At 43.5% G+C, this 21,967-nt stretch overlaps 1 protein-coding gene across 1 annotated transcript in view; it reads left to right on the forward strand.

Annotated features, from left to right (window-relative positions):
* Nucleotides 1-21,967, forward strand: part of LOC126263483 (SET domain-containing protein SmydA-8-like) — an 86,104-nt gene that overhangs the window by 46,113 nt on the left and 18,024 nt on the right. Inside the window, exon 4 of the mRNA XM_049960575.1 lies at nt 13,980-14,304. Coding sequence (XP_049816532.1) covers nt 13,980-14,304 — 325 coding nt within the window. The remainder of the gene's footprint in view (nt 1-13,979; nt 14,305-21,967) is intronic.

Below are 21,967 nucleotides of genomic sequence, written 5' to 3' on the forward strand. Positions count from 1 at the left end.
GGACTTAAGTGCTAAGGTCATCAGTCCCTAAGCTTACACACTACTTAACCTAAATTATCCTAAGGACAAACACACACACCCATGCCAGAGGGAGGACTCGAACCTCGGCCGGGACCAGCTACACAGTCCATCACTGCAGCACCTAAGACCGCTTGGCTAATCCCGCGCGGCGAATGTCTCTGTCGTAGGGAAATCCCCAGAGGAGGTCTTCTGTTCAATATATCGAAGTGTTCCTGACGTCAGCAAGTATTACCATCAGTTTATTAACTCGTCAGATTGTGTAGCCAGTTGTTAATTACAAACTATAGCAGAAAGTATCGAAGGCAGCCAGTCGAGTAACTTCCACTTTAATAATAAAGATCAGTTCATCATTTTATAAATATGAGATTGACACGTGTAATTTACCTCGCAGAGACACACGTTAAGAGGATAGAGCTGGTTGCTTAGTGCCTTGGTGCGGAGTTCACTGAGCCTCCACAATCGACTTCCATATCGGACGGACGTGCAGTTTAACGATCCACAAAAATGTTAGCCTCGGTGCTAACAAAGCACTTTTAGAAAATGCTAACGCTGTTCGGACACTACGCCCAGTGGTTGAAACAATTTCTGAGTAGTAGCACGTTTTAGTTCCCTGCAAATTCACGTAAGTTGCATGTCGATCAGGCAGTGACTTTAGCTGAGAGAAGAAGTGTGATTTTTGCCTGTTAATATGTTTTAGAATGATGGGTGTTCCACATTGTGTAGATAGATGCTGCTACATCAAGATGAATAAGTGATTCTGGCGCTTGGCTTTGCATTTGCGTGTTATTTGATCTATGCTTAACTTCTTCTCGTGCTGATGGCCTACTGATTGCATGATGAAGTGGTAACTTCCAAATTCTTGTTATGATTAGAATATGCAAATGATCAAGTCATTCATTCTGAAGCTTAATTTGAAGTTCTGATTTAAGAGGCCGACCTAAAGACCCACTTCATAGTGAATTTTAAAATTCTATTGTTTGTAAGTTTTACACTTGAAAGTTCAGAATTCTGTTAGACATTACTTTTGTTCACATTCCAGCTAACGAGTTAATAATTAATACTTTGTGAGTATTTAGTTAAGTATCTTTAAATGATGGACGGACGTCTAGTAAAGGTGGGCGCCTGAGGCCAACTTCCCTCGTGTGTATTTGCGACTTTGCAGGTGCCAGACGTGACTGTGGTTACAAAATCCATGTATTCGTGTATTGCCGATCAGGAGAAGACTACAGTCGTTGGGCGTAAATATTATGTTCATTATAGTCTAGATTACATTATTTTGGTGACTAACCATCTCCTTCTCTGACCACCTATTCATAAAATTTCAGACTGGGTAATTATGTAATGCCACAGTAGAGCAGCACAACGGATCTACCATTGAGTGCAATGGTAACTTGAATGCTGTAAGGTCAGTGTTTGGGGCGCTCGTATAGGCTAGAGTCTGCAGTAATTGTGTTGGCACCACGCCTACACCGGAAAATGAGTGGCAAGGCGCCAAACACTCAAAGGACAATAACTCCCCCCCTCCCCTCCCCCCCCCCCAATGAACCATGGATCTTGCCGTTGGTGGGGAGGCTTGCGTGCCTCAGTGATACAGATAGCCGTACCGTTGGTGGAATCACAACGGAGGGGTATCTGTCCAGAGGCCAAAATAACTTGTGGTTCCTCAAGAGGGCAGCAGCCTTATCAGTAGTTAAAGGGGCAACATCTGGATGATTGATTCTACATCTACATCTACATTTATACTCCGCAAGCCACCCAACGGTGTGTGGCGGAGGGCACTTTTGTAAGATGGCAAGAACTATGCCCCTTACATGAAGTCATTAAAGATCACCTAACTCACGTTGAGCGGACAGTAGGGCTGAACAATAAGGACTCACAAGGCACAATGCATCTTGTATAAGGTATAGTAAGGATGTATTGGAATAGTTAATGTCGGGTGATGGTTTTAAAGTAATTCACACTACATGAAAACTTTGTGGAAACGCGTCGATTTACTGGAGGCTAGTTTATCCCAGGGAAGTATTCAGAGTTGACAGTGGCCGGCTGGGGAGCGGCGAAGGGAAGCGACAATAGGCAGCTTAGGGTGGCTCAAGCTCTGAGAAAGCAGCAACGGGGCGCGGCCTCCAGCTGCCTTAAGATGAGTGGCAGTGAGTGGTTGGTTGACCCCATGCTAGTGTACTGGGAAGCAGATGGAGAACTTGTACGCCTGTTGATAAATGTGTCCCACTTTCAGTGAAACATGTGAGAAAGCCGCGCAAAGCTACGGTGGAGTGGTCAACAGAGGCCAAAATATGCGTGTTCGTGACTATAGCAGCTTCACGCTGAATTCGCAGTCCGCAGATTCTGAAGTAAATCAGGTGAAGAGCGACAGAATGAAATACGCCGGCCTCTGATGGGAAAGTAGGACCGAGGAATTTGAAGTACTCTCCTGAGAGTCAGAATTCCGAAAAAGTTGGCGTTTTGTGCAGATGCTAACCTTGATGGGTGGCCTGGAAGGAGCCAAATAGCAGAAGTTGAGAGGAAGGGAAATTTTGTGGGAATTTGTTCACTTCCCAGAGCAGGCATTGGTCGGCGCTGGGAAGCGACGCATAATTAACGCGACTTGCGCTGCAATGGCGTAAGTGATTTTGCTGGAGGGGAAACCGAGGTGAAGAGCGGACTGAGCAAGATAGCTAGAAGTGAATAGACGAGCGCAGCCTTGCAGAACCACGAGGTCGGCCGACGTCCGCATAACGACGACGCCCCGCCACGCTGAATTCGGTGATATTGCGCCGGCTCCAGCCACTGATTAATTTGTTGGATCACGTCGGCAAAGTTTCCATGAGGGTTTCATGGGCCGTGTATTGTAGAATTCTTCTCGCACTTCGCATTACGCCTGGGTCAGTCGACAGGAATTAATTTTGAATTATCGCGCTTTACTCCACGCAGACGCAATTTATTACCACTGCCTGTTAGGAGAGTCATGTAATGTGATGATTGAAGGTCGTGAGTTAAAATAAATCTGTGCTAATCGACTGCATCTGTTTTCAATCAAGTAGTTGAAATCCCAAGTCACTTTCTTAATTAATTTCATGTTCAACATTTGCATCTGGTGTTCAATAGCTGAATATAACATCAATGTGCACCCCTTTTAATTAAAAGGGATCAATTCTGAATCAATTAATGTCAACACTGCCACCGCAGTTCAATCAGGAGTCACAGAGCCTTATTACTTTCTTTGTGTTATACGACATTGCGGCAGTTTTGCACTCTCTGTTGATCTGTTAGTCAATTACCTGGGGTGAACACACACCAAAACCAGATAAGTGACGGGTGGGGTGTTACACTTTACGTGCCACTGTCATTACCTCCCTTTCCTGTTCCAGTCGCGTATGGTTCGCGGGAAGAACGACTGCCGGAAAGCCTCCGTGCGCGCTCGAATCTCTCTAATTTTACATTCGTGATCTCCTCGGGAGGTATGAGTAGGGAGAAGCAATATATTCGATACCTCATCCAGAAACTCACCCTCTCGAAACCTGGACAGCAAGATACTCCGCGATGCAGAGCGCCTCTCTTGCAGAGTCTGCCATTTGAGTTTGCTAAACATCTCCGTAACGCTATCACGCTTACCAAATAACCCTGTAGCGAAACGCACAGCTCTTATTTGGATCTTCTCTATCTCCTCTGTCAACCCGACCTGGTACGGATCATGTCCATTATAATTATCCGGGCTGTTATGCCGTGGTCGGTTGATGAATTCTGTTTCGATTCCCAATGTTTCGTCTCCGACTGCGGGAGACATCTTCAAGGGGGTCCGTAGCTCGAAAGAAGGTCCAACACACCACTGGATATGCTGATTCGATCCACTTACTGATTTAACGTAAGACCAGAACTTCCTAGGATTTTCTGTCAAGTCGGTACATTGAACTTTACTTTCGAATTCATTAACCTCTCCTTGTAACACTAACCAAAACGGCCTTGCTGTGCTGGTACTGCGAACGGCTGAAAGCAAGGGGAAACTACAGCCGTAATTTTTCTCGAGAGCATGCAACTTTACTGTCTAGTTAAATGATGATGGCGTCCTCTTGGGTAAAATATTCCGGAGGTAAAATAGTCCCCCATTCGAATCTCCGGGCGGGGACCACTCAGGAGGATGTCAATATCAGGAGAAAGAAAACTGCCGATATACGGATCGGAGCGTGGAATGTCAGATCTCTTAATCTGGCAGGTAGGTTAGAAAATTTAAAAATGGAAGTGGATAGGTTAAAGTTAGATATAGTGGTAATTAGTGAAGTTCAGTGGCAGGAGCAACAAGACTTCTGGTCAGGTGTATACAGGGTTATAAATACAAAATCAAGTAGGGGTAATGCAGGAGTAGGTTTAATAATGAATAAAAAATGTAGAAGCACGGGTCAACTGCTACGAACAGGCTACTGAAGGCAAGATAGACCCGAAGCCCACACCTACCACAGTAGCACAAGTTTATATGCAACTAGCTCCGCAGATGATGAAGAGATTGAAGAAATGTATGATGAGATAAAATAAGTTATCCAGATGGTGAAGGGAGACGAAAATTTAATAGTCATGGGGGACTGGAATTCGATAGCAGGAGAAGGAAGAGAAGGAAAAGTAGTAGGTGAATATGGAATAGGGATAAGGAATGAAAGAGGAAGCCGCCTGGTAGAATTTTGCACAGAGCATAAATTGATCATAGCTAACACTTGGCTTAAGAATCATGAAAAGAGGCTGTATACGTTGAAGAGACCTGGAGACACTGGAATATTTCAGATAGATTATATAATGGTAAGACAGAGATTTAGGAACCTGGTTTTAAATTGCAAGACATTTCCAGGGGCGGATGCGGGCTCTGACTACAATGTATTGATTATGAACTGTAGAATAAAACTGAAGAAACTGCAAATAGGTGGGAATTTAAGAAGATGGGGCATGGATAAACTGAAAGAAGCAGAGGTTGTAGAGAGTTTCAGAGAGAGGATTAGGGAACGATTGGCAGGAACAAGGGACAAATACAGTAGAAGATGATTGGGTAACCTTGAGAGATGAAATAGTGAAGGCAGTATAGGGTCAAGTAGGTAAAAAGACGAGGGCTAATAGAAATCCTTGGGTAACAGAAGAGGAATTGAATTTAACTGATGGAAGGAGAAAATTTAAAAATGCAGTAAATGAAGCAGGCAAAAAGGAATACAAACGTCTCAAAAATGAGATCGACAGGAAGTGCAAAATGGCTAAGCAGGGATGGCTAAAGGACAAATGTAAGGATGTAGAGGCATATATCACTAGGAGTAAGATAGATACTGCCTACAGGAAAATTAAAGAGATCTTTGGAGAAAAGAGAACCACTTTTATGAATATCAAGAGCTCAGATGGAAAACCAGTTCTAAGCAAAGAAGGGGAAGCAGAAAGGTGGAAGGTATATGTAGAGGGTCTATACCAGGCCGATATACTTGAAGGCAATGTTATGGAAATGGAAGAGGACGTAAGTGAAGATGAAATGGGAGATGTGATACTAAGTGAAGATTTTGACAGAGCAATGAAAGATCTAAGTCGAAACAAGGCCCCAGGTTGGCTTCAAATGGCTCTGAGCACTATGGGACTCAACTGCTGTGGTCATCAGTCCCCTAGAACTTAGAACTACTTAAACCTAACTAACCTAAGGACAACACACACATCCATGCCCGAGGCAGGATTCGAACCTGCGACCGTAGCAGTCGCACGGTTCCGGACTGCGCGCCTAGAACCGCTAGACCACCGCGCAAGGCCCCAGGAGTAGACAACATTCCATTAGAACTACTGACAGCCTTGGGAGAGCCAGCGCTGACAAAACTCTACCATCTGGTGAGCAAGATGTATGAGATAGGCGAAATACCCTCAGACTTCAAGAAGAATATCATAATTCCAATCCCAAAGAAAGCATGTGTTGACAGGTGTGAAAATTACCGAACTATCAGTCTAATAAGTCACGGCTGCAAAATTCTTACACGAATTCTTTATAGACGAATGGAAAAACTGGTACAAGCCGACCTTGGGAAACATCAGTTCGGATTCCGTAGAAATGTTGGAACACGTGAGGCAATACTGACACTACGACTTACCTTAGAAGATAGATCAAGGAAAGGTAAACCTACGTTTCTAGCATTTGTAGACTTAGAGAAAGCTTTTGACAATGTTGACTGGAATACCCTCTTTCAAATTCTGAAGGTTACAGGGGTCAAATCAGGGAGCGAAAGGCTATTTAGAATCTGTACAAAACCAGACAGCAGTTATAAGGGTTGAGGGGCATGAAAGGGAAGCAGTGGTTGGGAAGGTAATGAGACAGGTTTGTATCCTATCCCCGATGTTATTCAATCTGTATAATGAGAAGGTAGTAAAGGAAACAAAAGAAAAATACGGAGTAGGTATTAAAATCCATGGAGAAGAAATAAAAACTTTGAGGTTCGCCGATGACATTGTAATTCTGTCAGAGATAGCAAAGGACCTGGACGAGCAGTTGAATGGAAAGACAGTGTCTTGAATGGCGGATATATGATGAACATCAACAAAAGCAAAACGAGAATAATGGAATGTAGTCGAATTAAGTCGGGTGATGCTGAGGGAATTAGATTTGGAAGTGAGACGCTTAAAGTAGTAAATGAGCTTTGCTATTTGGGGAGCAAAATAACTGATAATTGTCGAAGTAGAGAGGGTATAAAATGTAGACTAGCAATGGCAACAAAAGCGTTTCTGAAGAAGAGAAATTTGTTAATATAAGGTATAGATTTAAGTGTCAGGAAGTCTTTTCTAAAAGTACTTATATACAGTGTAGCCATGTGTGGATGTGAAACATGGACGATAAATCGTTTAGACAAGAAGAGAATAGAAGCTTTCGAAATGTGGTGCTACAGAAGAATGCTGAAGATTACATGGGTAGATCACGTAACTAATGAGGAGGTACTGAATAGTAGTGACTGGCGCATTGTGACGAGCCAGTTGCTCGGCCACCATTGACCATACGTTTTCAATTGGTGAGAGATCTGGCGAATGCGCTGGCGAGGGCAGCAGTCGAACATTTTCTGTATCCAGAAAAGCCCGTACAGAACCTGCAACATGCGGCCGTGCATTATACTGCTGATATGTAAGGTTTCGCAGGGATCGAATGAAGGCCGGCCGCGGTGGTCTCGCGGTTCTAGGCGCGCAGTCCGGAACCGTGCGACTGCTACGGTCGCAGGTTCGAATCCTGCCTCGGGCATGGATGTGTGTGATGTCCTTAGGTTAGGTTTAAGTAGTTCTAAGTTCTAGGGGACTAATGACCACAGCAGTTGAGTCCCATAGTGCTCAGAGCCATTTTTTTTTGGATCGAATGAAGGGTAGAGCCACGGGTCGTTAACACTGTTCAAAGTGCCGTCAATGCGAACAATAGGTGACCGAGACGTGTAACCAATGGCACCCCACACCTTTCACGCCGGGTGATACGCCAGTATGGCGATGACGAATACACGCTTCCAATGTGCGTTCACCGCGATGTCGCCAAACACGGATGCAACCATCATGATGATGTAAACAGAACCTGGATTCATCCGAAAAAATGACGTTTTGCCATTCGTGCACCCAGGTTCGTCGTTGAGTGCACCATCGCAGGCGCTCCTGTCCGTGATGCAGCGTCAAGGGTAACCGCAGCCATGGTCTCCTAGCTGATAGTCCACGCAACTGCAAACGTCGTCGAAATGTTCGTGCAGATGGTTGTTGTCTTGCAAACGTCCCAATCTGTTGACTCAGGGATCGTGAGGTGGATGCACGATCCGTTACAGCCGTGCGGATAAGAAGCCTGTCATCTCAACTGGTAGTGATACGAGGCCGTTGGGATCCAGCATGGCGTTCCGTATTACCCTCTTGCACCCATCGATTCCATATTCTGCTAACAGTCATTGGATCTCGACCAACGCGAGCAGCAACGTCGCGACACGATAAACCGCAATCGCGATAGTCTACAATCCGACCTTTATCAAAATAGGAAACGTCACGGCACGCATTTATCCTCCTTACACGAGGTATCACAACAACGTTTCACCAGGCAAAGCCGGTCAACTGTTTTTTGTGTATGAGAAATCTATTGGAAACTTTCCTCATGTCAGCACGTTGTAGGTGTCGCCACCGGCGCCAACCTTGTGTGAATTCTCTGAAAAGCTAATCATTAGCATATCACAGCATCTTCTTCCTGTCCGTTAAATTTTGCGTCTGTAGCATGTCATCTTCGTGGTGTAGTAATTTTAATGGCCAGTAGTGTATATTCATCCAGTATTTGAGAGTGGAAGGTTTTACAGACTTCTGACAAACTTGAAACATATATCTAAAATTTTCGAAACTTTTTCTAGCTGACTCCCTCCCACAAACCAATGAAAGCGAAAAAGTTTATTGCTAGCTACGTTTCCATTGTTTATATAGTATAACTTTAGCATCAGGTATGACGTTGTAATTCATAACTTCTTTACTGCTATCTCTATTCGCAATACATTTCCCAGATAGTATCCTTATATACCACTGGAAGTACATGCAAAATTATATCACTGTAGGAATGATAGTTTAGGAGAAACGAAGTTTGCTCATATAAGTTCGAGTCTTTAAGGAACCGAAGACGGGCTGTTACAAGTTTGTTTAGAAACCACCAAACCTGCTAAGCAGCAGCCACTTTCCTTTGAAAATACTAGAGTGCTTTGAGTTGTTTTTGAAGGGTCCTCGGGCTTAGTTTTTCAGCGATGGAACAATATCAGAGTGTGAAATGGTACCTGAGTCTGACAATCCTTGTAGTCTAGTGGTATTTTTCAAATTCTGAAATTTTACGTTAAAACCAATCTATAGAAAGTCATGGTTTGCGCACACGTGTATTATCACTTTAGTAGACAACCAGTTTCGATCAGAAATTTCCCATCCTCATACTACGCAAAAGTCGAAAATTAGGCAAAGCGAGTAATTAGGAAAAACAGTTATAATTTACTGATCACTGTTTGTGGCGTATTTTATGCTTATAACGTAGCACCATAATCAGATGCCTGAAAAATCGTAGCTGTTACGAAGCATCATCGAACAAGTTAATTCAGCTATTACACTGGAGCACATACAGCACACAATAGGTTCTGCGACGAAGCATATGGCAGGATTGAAGTGCTTCATTAGTCTTATATCTTTCCGATGTTTTTATGACTGAAGGTCAAATGCCACTTCAGTATTACCACGGGCTTCATCACAGTAGATGCTGTGTGCTGTAAGTGCTCCAGTGTTGTAGCTGTATTCACATGTTGGTTAAAGGCATGATGCTTGGTAACAGTTATTTGTCATGCATCTGATAACGATGCCACATAGCTAGTGTACAATACGTTTTGAATGATGGTTAGTAGATATATATTTCGATTGTTTTGCTTTTCGCTCAGGTAGAGGTAGGGCGCGCGCGGTGAGCACGTGACTTGATCAATGCGTCATGTATCAAGGTTTAAGGGCAGATGTAGGGCAAAATTTGGAAAAATTAGAATTTTATAATGGTTACTTTATTGATTGATATTTTAAGAACGACATCTCACAGTTTCGTAGTCTACATTTGCAGAGAAATATGTTTTAAAAAATTTTCTTTGGCCATTGCGCCAGGTAAGCTCCATTCTTCCATGCTGTGATCCACACCATCTCTACTCTTGATTTCTTTCTTTGTCTTAAGTTTTCGGTCACACAATCCTAAGGAATTGCAGAGGTACACAGAACATTATGACAATGATTATATCTGACTGCGTAGTGTCAGAAATTAGAAGGCGGATAACCACTGGGAGGCGCTAACAGACTGACAGACAAAGAAATTCACACACTACAAATATATTGTGGAAAAGCCATCAGGGACAATGTATATAGTGTGCACACAATGCATTAAGCAGCGTGGGAAATATTCTTACAGAAACTTCCCGCAGATGAGAGTCCTAGGCACTTTATGTGTGACATATTGTGCTGAAGATATCTGAGGCAGAAGCTAGTGGAAATCCATATACCCATATGATTTGTCACTTGCCGTTTTAAATGTTATAAAGCCAATTCTCAGATACCTAGCCAACCCTGAACTGCTTAAAGAAATGTGTACAGCGAAAACACGAAATACGAATGAGAGCTATAATCACCTTACATGGATGCGTTTCCCGAAAACAGTATTTGTGTCCCCAAGTATTGTGTAGTCAGCTGCATGTGATGCCTGTCCAGTGTTTAATAGCAGAAATTAAGCAGGATTCCTGCAGAGAATAGGATTCCATCCAGGTGCATTCACACTGAAGATAGTCAGATCCATAGATGAAGCAAACTTGACAAAGCCGAAGCAGCAGAAGAACATAAAATAGGGATGGGAGGGAAAGGAACCAGAGGAAGAGAATGCTCCAGTAAGACAAAGAAGAGAATTAAGATTATGGATGTGGACATATTTAATGACTAGAGGTATGACAGTGTTGTTAGAAAATATTTGGCTCTAATCAGGCCTTTTAAGAAGTTATGGTGTCGGTGTTATTAATGGAGTCCTGGGGCTCTCGCATTTCTGCCTAAATGTGAGCCCTTTTCTCTCTGGCCTTATGTCGTCTTGTTAGCCAAGCCCTTAGAGGTTTTTGACTAGAAAAAGGTACTGCGAGTTTTTTGCTTCAAATGCCGACGTATCTTACACATTTTAATGTAAGTATAAAATAAAAATGGGAAAAAAGTTCACCCGCATTACGTCTTCCTCCCACGCTGGTGTGTATCTTTCAAGAGTAATAATTTTACTTCGGTATTTTTATAAAAACAATTTTCTTGTTAGTTAGAAGGTCTTGCTTCGTATCACGCAGTATTGCGCGTTATAGGTGGGTTTATTCATCCGAAATTATGGTCCTGTGTTAGTAATGTTCTCGTTCTAGTGATATATGATACGTAATACCTGTTTAAGCACCATCTCTGTGTGTTGTATTACACACCCTGGTATCATATTTTAAATTTACCGCCTTCTTTTGTATTTTTATTCCGTCGTAATTTTTGGATAAATTAATGCACAGGCGTTGCTTCCAGTAATTCTATCTTATTAATGTTTTATGTGCATTATAATTATAAAGTTTTAGTGGCAGTGTGTATCCGGTTTACGATCTCTCATTCTTACCAGCAGCTGCGTGGCAGCGCCATCTAATGAGGTGAATCTGTATTAGGCGTCAGTACTATCACACGACGCTGTGGTGCGTTATGCTAACTACTTAAGCCCAACCTTATTCTATTATTTGCTCCTGTGAACGTGAACGCGTTATGCAGGTCTTGGAGTCAGTCACGTCCATCTAGAAAGGTAAGGCCTTATCATAAGGCTTCGGCAATATGATTACATTTCTGAGTGTCCGATCATTGGTCAATTCTCTTATCCGTTTTTACTATTTTATATTTCTAGTATTTACTGATATCAACGAAGGCGATGTTGGCGTGATGTAGTCGACGATGCCCTTTAGCTACACTGTCTAAAGGATCGTCCTAAGAAATACCAAATTAAGGTATTTGCTTTATCAGTATTTGATCTGTTTATACATGCTTTTGCCGGCCGAAGTGGCCGTGCGGTTAAAGGCGCTGCAGTCTGGAACCGCAAGACCGCTACGGTCGCAGGTTCGAATCCTGCCTCGGGCATGGATGTTTTTGATGTCATTAGGTTAGTTAGGTTTAACTAGTTCTAAGTTCTAGGGGACTAATAACCTCAGCAGTTGAGTCCCATAGTGCTCAGAGCCATTGGAGCCATTTATACATGCTTTTAGGTTATCCAAGTCTGCACAACGCAATCGCGATGCTTAAATAGATGTATTTGTTCTCTGTTTTCTAAGTAGATCAGCCTAAAGATGCCTAAATAAGGTGAAACGCGTAGTTGATAAGTAAAAAATTTAAAATTGCAATCAAGACTGATTTCAACTAATACTGAAATAAAAACCTTAAGTGACATCTGCCTTATTATTGAGATATAAAGTACGTTTTCTCAGAGAAGATAGAAGCTAAAATCCTGAAATTTCTCACTATTTTTATAAATGACTTACTAAATAATCCTGTGCAGTACTTTTTCTTTACCTTTTTTCTGATAAAAGCTCTCCTTTATACTGTATGAGGAATATAGAGCAGTCTCGGTTAATGCAAAACAGAAAAACAGATTTGAAAGTAACTAAAAGCTTTAATAAAAATTTGTTGCACCTATTTTTGCAGCGTTTGATGCAGATGTACACTGTGAAGTTTAAAGTTTAATACTTGATTCATTTATAAGAAAAGGTGCAGTATACGTACAATGGCAACTACGAATCAAAATCGTTGTAGAATGAATGTCCATGAACATTATCAAACAATAACTGCACAGAATACCACGCACAATGTTCACGTAATAGTCTCCGGTTTTAATACACTACTGGCCATTAAAATTGGTACACCACCAAGATGACGTGCTACAGACGCGAAATTTAACCGACAGGAAGAAGATGCTGTGATATGCAAATGATTAGCTTTTCAGGCGCCGGTGGCGACACCTACAACGTGCTGACATGAGGAAAGTTTCCATTAGATTTCTCATACACAAACTGCAGTTGCCGGCTTTGCCTGGTGAAACGTTGTTGTGATGCCTCTTGTAAGGAGGAGAATTGCGTACCATCACGTTTCCGACTTTGATAAAGGTCGGATTGTAGCCTATCGCGATTGCAGTTTATCGAATCGCGACATTGCTGCTCGCGTTGGTCGAGATCCAATGACTGTTAGCAGAATATGGAATCGGTGTGTTCAGGAGACTAATACGGAACGCCGCGCTGTATCCCAACGGCCTCGTATCACTACCAGTCGAGATCACAGGCATCTTATCCGCATGGCTGTAACGGATCGTACATCCACGTCTCGATCCCTGAGTCAACACATGATGCAAGACAACAGCCATCTGCACGAACAGTTCGAAGGCGGTTGCAGCAGCATGGACTGTCAGCTCGGAGACCATGGCTGCGGTTACCCTTGACGCTACATCACACACAGGAGCGCCTGCGATGGTGTACTAGACGACGAACCTGGGTGCACGAATGGCTAAGCGTCATTTTTTCGGATGAATGCAGATTCTGTTTACATCATCACGATGGTAGCATCCGTGGTTGGCGACATCGCGGTGAACGCACATTGGAAGCATGTATGTGTCATCGCCATACTGGCGTATCGCGCGGCGTGATGGTATGGGGTGCCATTGGTTACACGTCTCGGTCACCTCTTGTTCGCATTGACGGCACTTTGAACAGTAGACGTTACATTTCAGATGTTTTACGACCCCGTGGCTCTACCCTTCATTCGATCCCTGCGAAACCCTACACTTCAGCAGTTTAATGCACGACCGCATCTTTTAGGTCCTGTACGGGTCTTTCTGGATACAGAAAATGTTCCACTGCTGGACTGGCCAGCACATTCTCCAGATCTCTCACCAATTGAAAACGTCTGGTCAACGGTGGCCGAGCAACTGGCTCGTCAAAATACGACAGTCACTACTCTTGATGAACTGTGGTATCGTGATGAAGCTGCATGGGCAGATGTACCTGTACACGCCATCCAAACTCTGTTTGACCTAATGCCCAAGCTTGTCAAGGCCGTTATTACGGCCAGAGGCGGTTGTTCTGGGTACTGATTTCTTAGGATCTATGCAACTAAATTGCGTGAAAATGTAATCACATGTCAATTCTAGTATAATATATTTGTCCAATGAATACCCGTTTATCATCTGCATTTCTTCTTGGTGTAGCAATTTTAATGGCCAGTAGTGTATTTTAACTGTAGTAGTGTAGGGGATATCGATGTTTAGGTGTCGGTATGCATATTGGATTGCGTCTGCCCTTAACGATTCGTCCGTGTGTGCAGACTGGGTAGACTAGTGTTTTGTCCGGTGAGCTTATGACCTTGCTTGTAGAGAGAGACGTGCTGTGGCAGTATTTCCCCATTCGGCTGCCTGTGGCCGTGTGCAGGAGTTCGGGTCTCTGCTGTCTGCGCTGCGCTGCGGGCGCGGCGGCTGCCCAGGCGCCATAGTGAGCGAGGACCCACTGGACACTGGGTCTCCGTGGCGCTGCGGCGCTTGCGGCCGGCAGCTGGGTGCGGCCAAGGCGCGCGCCACGTTAGCAGCCCTGGGGGCGGTGCTGGCCAGGGTGGACACGGGCAGTCCCGAGGCGGTGGCCGCGCGCTTCCGCTGCCCAGTGCTGGCCCAGCTGCTGCACCCCTCCAACCAGGTCGCCGTCGAGCTCAAGAGCTGCCTCGTCTGGCACTTCGGACACTCCGCCGGCTACACCTGGCGAGGTGAGACCGCTCTGCCCTGCCTCGTCACACGTCCACGTGTAGCAGTCGGGCAAATTCCAGTCGATCTGCTACTCTGTGAACACACTGAAACGCCCTGGCCGGCCGGGGTGGCCGAGCGGTTCTAGGCGCTACAATCTGGAACCGCGCTGCTGCTACGGTCGCAGGTTCGAATCCTGCCTCGGGCACGGATGTGTGTGATGTCCTTAGGTTTGTTAGATTTAATTAGTTCTACGTTCTAGGGGACTGATGACCTTAGAAGTTAAGTCCCATAGTGCTCACAAGGGAACCTCCCCATCGCACCCCCCTCAGATTTAGTTATAAGTTGGCACTGTGGATAGGCCTTGAAAAACTGAACACAGATCAATTGAGAAAACAGGAAGAAGTTGTGTGGAACTGTGAAAAAATAAGCAGAATATACAAACTGAGTAGTTCATGGGAAGATAGGCAACATCAAGGACATTGGGACCGCAGAATCGCCGTGGTCTTGTGGTAACGTGAGCATCTGCGGAACGAAAGGTCCTTGGATCAAATCTTCCATCGAGAGAAGACTTTAATTTTTTATTTTCAATTTATGTGACAAACTCTTATGTTTTCATCACTTTTTTGGGAGCGATTATCACATCCCCAAGAAAACCTAAATCGGGCATGGTAAAAGAATCTTTTTACCCATTCGCCAAGTGTACAAGTTAGGTGGGTCGACAACATATTCCTGTCATGTGACGCACATGCCGTCACCAGTGTCGTATAGAATATATTAGACGTATTTTCCTGTGGAGGAATCGGTTGACCTATGACCTTGCGATCAAATGTTTTCGGTTCCCATTGGTGAGGCACGTCCTTTCGTCTACTAATCGCACGGTTTTGCGGTGCGGTCGCAAAACACAGACACTAAACTTATTACAGTGAACAGAGACGTCAATGAACGAACGGACAGATAACTATGCAAAAATAAAGAAGGTAAAATTTTCACTCGTGGGAAGACTTGAACCAAGGACCTCTCCTTCTGCAGCTGCTTACGCTACCACGGGACCACGGCGCTCCTGAGCTCACGTTCTCCTTGATGTTGCCTATATGGCCCATGGACTACTCAGTTTGTATATTTTGCTTATTTTTTCACAGTTCCACACAACTTCTTCCTGTTTTCTCAATTGATCTGTGTTCAGTTTATCAAGGCCTATCCACTGTGCCAAGTTATAACTAAATCTGAGGGGGGGTGCGATGGGGAGGTTCCCTTGTCAGAGCCATTTGTTCGAAACGCCATGCGTCACCCGCAGGACAGGACATGTAGTTTAAATTGTGGAAAGGGGCCAAAATAAGGGGCTGTAAGTTACACTCGAACATGATGTTGTTGTGGTCTTCAGTCCAGAGACTGGTTTGATGCACCTCTCTATGCTACTCTATCCTGTGCAAGCTTCTTCGTCTCCCAGTACCTACTGCAAGCTACATCCTTCTGTATCTGTTTAGTGTATTCATCTCTTGGTCTCCCTCTACGATTTTTACCATCCACACTGCCCTCCAATACTAAATTGGTGATCCCTCGATGTAAAAGAAACATACGAACAGAATTAATTATTTTCTTCTTCCCCAGTTTCCCATTTTGTATACACCATGTCAGTCACTGGGGGAAAGCTCTGGTCTTCACAGTTATTATTTTGTGGTTAGTTGCCGGATATGCTCATACAATAACATTCACTCGTGTCACACATTTATAGCATTAAACTGAAGTTAGCAAGCAGTGCATTAATATTGTTTCTTGTAAAAATATTTTAATGTGTCTTATATGTATTCAGATACTTATATTTATTTTTCAGGACAAAAACTGTCTCGGTTGGGAAATTTAATGCCAATCATTTCACCTTTTTGGGACATCATCAGATTGCCTACAAAAATAAGAAAACCAATCAAGTAGATACAAGTGGAGAGAAAGGGCATGGTCCTATCTTGCACAGTTACACAGACAACATGCATTGAAAGCAATAAAAACTTACATAAAAGTAGCTTGATATTTGACCAATCAGTCATAAAACCTCATATAAAGTACAATAGACCCCAAGGTAACAGGATATATAATCCGTCCATCACAAAACATCTAAACCATGAAGTGGACCCAGTGAAATGAGAGAAACAGCCAGAATCACCCTGAGAAAGTACAAATATGTGGCAGTAAAGTTCTTCTCGTCAAGTTGTGCCACAAGCTCCTCTACTCCCCAATTCTATTCAATACATCCTCGTTAGTTATGTGATCTACTCACATAATCTTCAGCATTCTTCTGTAGCACCACATTTCGAAAGCTTCTATTCTGTTCTTCTCCAAACTATTTATCAACCATGTTTCACTTCCATACATGGCTACACTCCATACAAATACTTTCATAAACGACTTCCTGACACTTAAATCTATACTGGATGTTAACAAATTTCTCTTCTTCAGAAATGCTTTCCTTGCCATTGCCAGTCTACATTTTATATCCTCTCTACTTCGACCGTCATCAGTTATTTTGCTCCCCAAATAGGAAAACTCCTTTACTACTTTAAGTGTCTCATTTCCTAATCTAATTCCCTCACCATCACCCGACTTAATTCGACTGCTTTCCATTATCCTCGTTTTGCTTTTGTTGGTGTCCACATCTTATATCCTCCTTTCAAAACACATAAACCTTATTATTTGATCAAACATTACAAGAGCCCAGAAAAAAAATTTTTTGAACGCACAGCTTTTATGTTAGGGACTTAATTACCGACTGAATGCCACTTTGCCGGCCTGTGTGGCCGTGCGGTTCTAGGCGCTTCAGTCTGGAACCGCGTGACCGCTATGGTCGCAGGTATACAGTCCAATCGTTATATCGCCTCCATGATCGACATCACTGTAACATACAAGAATGCCGCCATTGTCTTCACTGCTTTTGTAAATAAGTCCACAGTCACATATGCCTCTCGAAAAGCGAAAAATTCTTTTTACTCTTATTACATCACGCTCTGTTGGGTTTTCAAGAAATCTAGACACTACTCCAACAGTGTATGCTGTGTGTCTGGTCTTGTCCCACACTTTAGGTACATCATGGATGCAACTGCTTGTGTATAAGGATATTGTGTTGACAGGATTCTCTTCAGTGCAAAATGGTTCAAATGGCTCTGAGCACTATGCGACTTAACATCTGAGGTCTTCAGTCCCCCAGAACTTAGAACTACTTAAACCTAACTAACCTAAAGACATCACACACATCCAAGCCCGAGGCAGGATTCGAAACTGCGACCGTAGCAATTGCACGGTTCCGGAGTGAAGCGACTAGAACCTCTCCGCCACAGCGGCCGCCTTCAGTGCAGTCGACCTTGATAATTGGAGTTGTTACAGTTGTACAATCACTCATGCCAAAGAGCTCCAAAACCTTCTTGGTGAAGTGCGTCTGATTGACTTGAATGGAACCACGTTCTTTTCTATCAATTTCCAAGCCTAAGAAATATGATGCTGGCTTTGATTTTATTTTGAATTCTCGTTCAAGGTCTTCAATAAATTCTTTAAGTTCACTGTCATTGTTTACCGTAATCAATCGGTCATCAACATAGAGTACAACGAATATATTGTAGGGACCTTTCTGTCTCATAAAGAGGCAAGGATAAAATGAATCTCTCATTCCAGCAGCGGGCTGCCTGTTTCTGGGCATATGAGCTTTTTATTAATCGACAAACTTTTCTAGAACCATCATTATAACCTTCAGGTTGTGTCACAAATATCGTTTCCTTCAGGTCACCGAAAAGAAAGGCAGTGGTCACATCTATTTGTGCAATGTTCATCCTCTCTTTGGCTACAACGCTGAGTAATGTTCGAATAGTGACATCTTCACCACAGGGCGGAAAGTTTGTTCATAATCAATCCCTTTCTTGTGAGAAAATCCTTTGATTACCAATCTTGTTTCGAATCTGTCAACCTATCCATCCGCTTAGTCTTCAGTTTATAGATTGCCCTCTTTCGAGGAGGTAAATTTTTCAAAGTTCCATTTATTTTCTTGATTCATTCCTGCTTTCCAGTCGTCTCATTGACTCGAATTTATGGTGTCACGATAAGATTCTGGTTCCTCAAAGTTCATTAACTGCGTTATGTAGTCTTAAAGTCTCTTTGGACGTTTTAGCGTTAAACGTTCACGCAGTTGTGGCCTAATTCTTCCATCATCAGATTGTTGTAAACTCTCTTCTGTTTCATCCTGTAAACCATCATAATTATCGAACTCATTTTCCCTTGGGAAACTAAATTTCACTTTGCTCTTAATATCGTCTGATGAGACTTGAGACTTCCGATGAGAGAGATCGAGATTCACAGCATCTACTAGACTTTGTTTTGCATAATTTTCTCTTCAAACTCGTTAACTGGCGATTTTCTTCACACCAGATCCGACAACCACCGTCGTGGTCATAGCCACTCAGGATCAGTTTTACTGCTTTTCGATCCATTTTCATCCTTAATTGTTTTGGAACGTGAACATAATATTTACACCCTACTGTACGTTGGTGCTTCAAGCCAGGCTTCTTTAGATGCCATATTTCATGTGCAGAAATCCCTAAAATACTGGAAGGTCCCGTTCGATACAGGATGTAGGCTGCAGAATTTATCATTTCAGCCCAAAATGACTGAGAAATGTTTCCATGAGCGTGCATTATAGCTCTGGCTGTTGCAACAACAGTACAATTTTCTCTTTCACTGCATCCGTTTTGCAGTGGAGCGTATGGTATAGTAAAACGTTGTATTATGTCCTCCTCCTGTAAAATCTCCCTAGTCTGTTTATTGTTGAACTCTCCTCCATTATCGCTTAAGAGATTTTTGATTGTATGTCCAGCAGTCTTGGTTTCAGTTATAAATGTCTTAGTTTATTAGGAACTTCTGATTTTTCCTTAACGAATTAAAGAACTCGAAATTTACTGTATAACACAAAGTAACGATACCCAGTATTGGACTTCCCAATAGGACCACAAACATCCGTGTGAATCAGCTCTCCCGGCTTAGAAGCTCTCTTATGGGTTATAATAGGAAGCTGATGTGCTTTACCACAAATATAGCTTTTACAGAGCTCAGAGTCCAATCCCACGTTTATGCCTAAGATCTTGGAGAATAACTTCTTGACATGTCGCTTATTTTGACGTCCAAATTTTTTGTGGTGCAGTTGGAGTAAATTGTCTCAACTGATTTCATTTACTACAGGACGAATGCTTCTCATCTTTAATTTAAACAGCCCTCCATAACGACCACGATGGCCAACTACACTCACACTCATAAATTCAGGATAATTGCAGAATATGGCACTACGCAAAACTGGCGTTAATAGCATAGCAACATAGGGAACACACACGGCTCAGATCTGTAAGTCCACGGTATTGATGATAAGTTGAGAAAACCGTCCCATAACACCTGTGCTACAAAACGCCGCTGTTTCCTGGGCATGTTCCCCGGCATCAATATGGGATACGATCACCATGCACACGTACACAGGCCGCACAACAGGTTGGCAAATCTGGATCAGGTGGTCGAGCAGCTGCTGGGGTATAGCCTCCCATTCTTGCACCAGTGCCTGACAGAGCTGCTGCAGTGTCGTGAGGGTTTGAAGACATGCAGCAATACGTCGACCGAGAGCATCCCAGACGTGCTCGATGGGGTTTAGGTCTGGAGAACAGGCAGGCCACTCCATTCGACTGACATTTTCTGTTTCAAGGTATTCCTCCACAATGGCAGCTCGGTGGGGCCGCGCGTTATCATCCACCAGCAGGAAGGTTGGACCCACTGCACCCCTGAAAAGGCGGACATACTGGTGCAAAATGACGTCCCGATACACCTGATCTGTTACAGTTCCTCTGTCAAAGACATGCAGGGGTGTACGTGCCCCAATCATAATCCCACCCCACACCATCAAATCACGACCTCCATACAGGTCCCTTTAAAGGACATTAAGGGGTTGGTAACTGATTCCTGGTTCACGCCAGATGAAAACCCGGCGAGAATCACTGTTGAGACTATATATGGACTCGTCTGTGAACATAACCTGATATCACTGTTCCAATGACCATGTACCGTGTTCTTGACACCAGGCTTTACGGGCTCTCCTGTGGCCAATGGAATGCACCTTGCAGGTCTCCGGGAGAATAAACCATGTTTGTTCAGTCGTCTGTAGACTGTGCATCTGGAGACAACTGTTCCACTGGCTGCGGTAAGGTCCCGAGCAAGGCTACCTGAGCACTGAAATCTGCAGCAATTTGCGGAAGGGCTGCACTTCCGTCACGTTGAACGATTCTATTCAGTTGTCGTTGGTGCCGTTCTTGCAGGGTCTTCTCCCGGTCGCAGCGATGTTGGAGATTTTATGTTTTGCCGGATTCCTGTTATTCACGGTACACTCGTGAAATGGTCGAACGGGAAAATCCCCACTTCATCGCTACCTCGGAGATGCTGTATCCCATCGCTCGTGCGGCAACTGTAACACCACAATCAGACTCACTTAAATCTAGATTACCTGCCATTGTAACAGCAGTAACCGATCTAACAACTTCGCCAGACACTTGTCGTCTTATATAGGCGCAGCCGACCGCAGTGCCGTATTCTGCCTATTTTCATATCTCTGTATTTGAATCCGCATGCCTATATGAGTTTCTTTGGCGCTTCAGCGTATATGTAATATTTTAGGTAACACAGAACTTTGAAAACGAACGAATCATTTATGGTAGCTCTGTATTACTTGATTCTTAACGTATTGTCGGCTGCTGCCGTCATCAGATCCGAACTTGGACATTGTAAAACAGTTAGGTGTCAGTTTCAATAAAATGTACGTATTCCAAGTGGAGCGAGCCGCTTCAGTAGACGTATCACTGAAAATGACACTGAACGTTGTTTAACAAGGTCTAAGTTTGGATCTGATGATGGTAGTAGCAGAGACGACGTTATAAATGAAGTAATGTATTAAGAGTTCTACATAATTTTATTTACAGAATATCCACAATGATCACAGATTGACAACATTTATTTCCTTTATTAATAAGTATAGTGGTGCGTATGTGCCGATCAGTTGTGTGAAGTCAGTGAAATAAGATGGGCCGACTTGGAACGTGATAGAATGGTCTGTAACCACGCCGTGAATGTAGTTTATCGGTATAGTGGTATTTCAGCACGGAATTTCCGAACTATCTATAAGGAATGGTGTACCAATCGCATCCAAGTAACTTGGCATGAAAACAGTGGTCGTAAAAAAGAACCTAACAAACATGGACCCCGAGACTACGGTCACGCTTTATTAACAAGAATCAGTTTCAAACCCACAGGCAGTGCTACTGTGAATGAATTCAGATCCGTGTCAATTAGTCTGCGCGGGAACATTGCGAAGCGAACTGCTTACGATGGACATTTGGAGACGGGTATCTTGCTAAGGTCCATCGCTCATAGCGATACATTAAGCTATACGTCTTCACTGGGCCAGACATCGCAGAAACTGGACGTTAGTTGACTGGGAGCGTGTTCTGTGACCATAAGAGTAGCGAGTTTGAGTTTTATGATACGGAGCTCGGAGTGCATCGACAGCCAATGAGGCGTTCAACTCGCGATGTGTGGAAATTGTAGTTCAGGCGGATCCTGGTTCTGTGATGTTTTGGACGTATTTTTTGAACCACGACTTCGGAGCACTCATTCAGGTTA

Source organism: Schistocerca nitens, chromosome 6 (genome assembly GCF_023898315.1).
Source record: "Schistocerca nitens isolate TAMUIC-IGC-003100 chromosome 6, iqSchNite1.1, whole genome shotgun sequence".
Lineage (NCBI taxonomy): Eukaryota > Metazoa > Arthropoda > Insecta > Orthoptera > Acrididae > Schistocerca > Schistocerca nitens.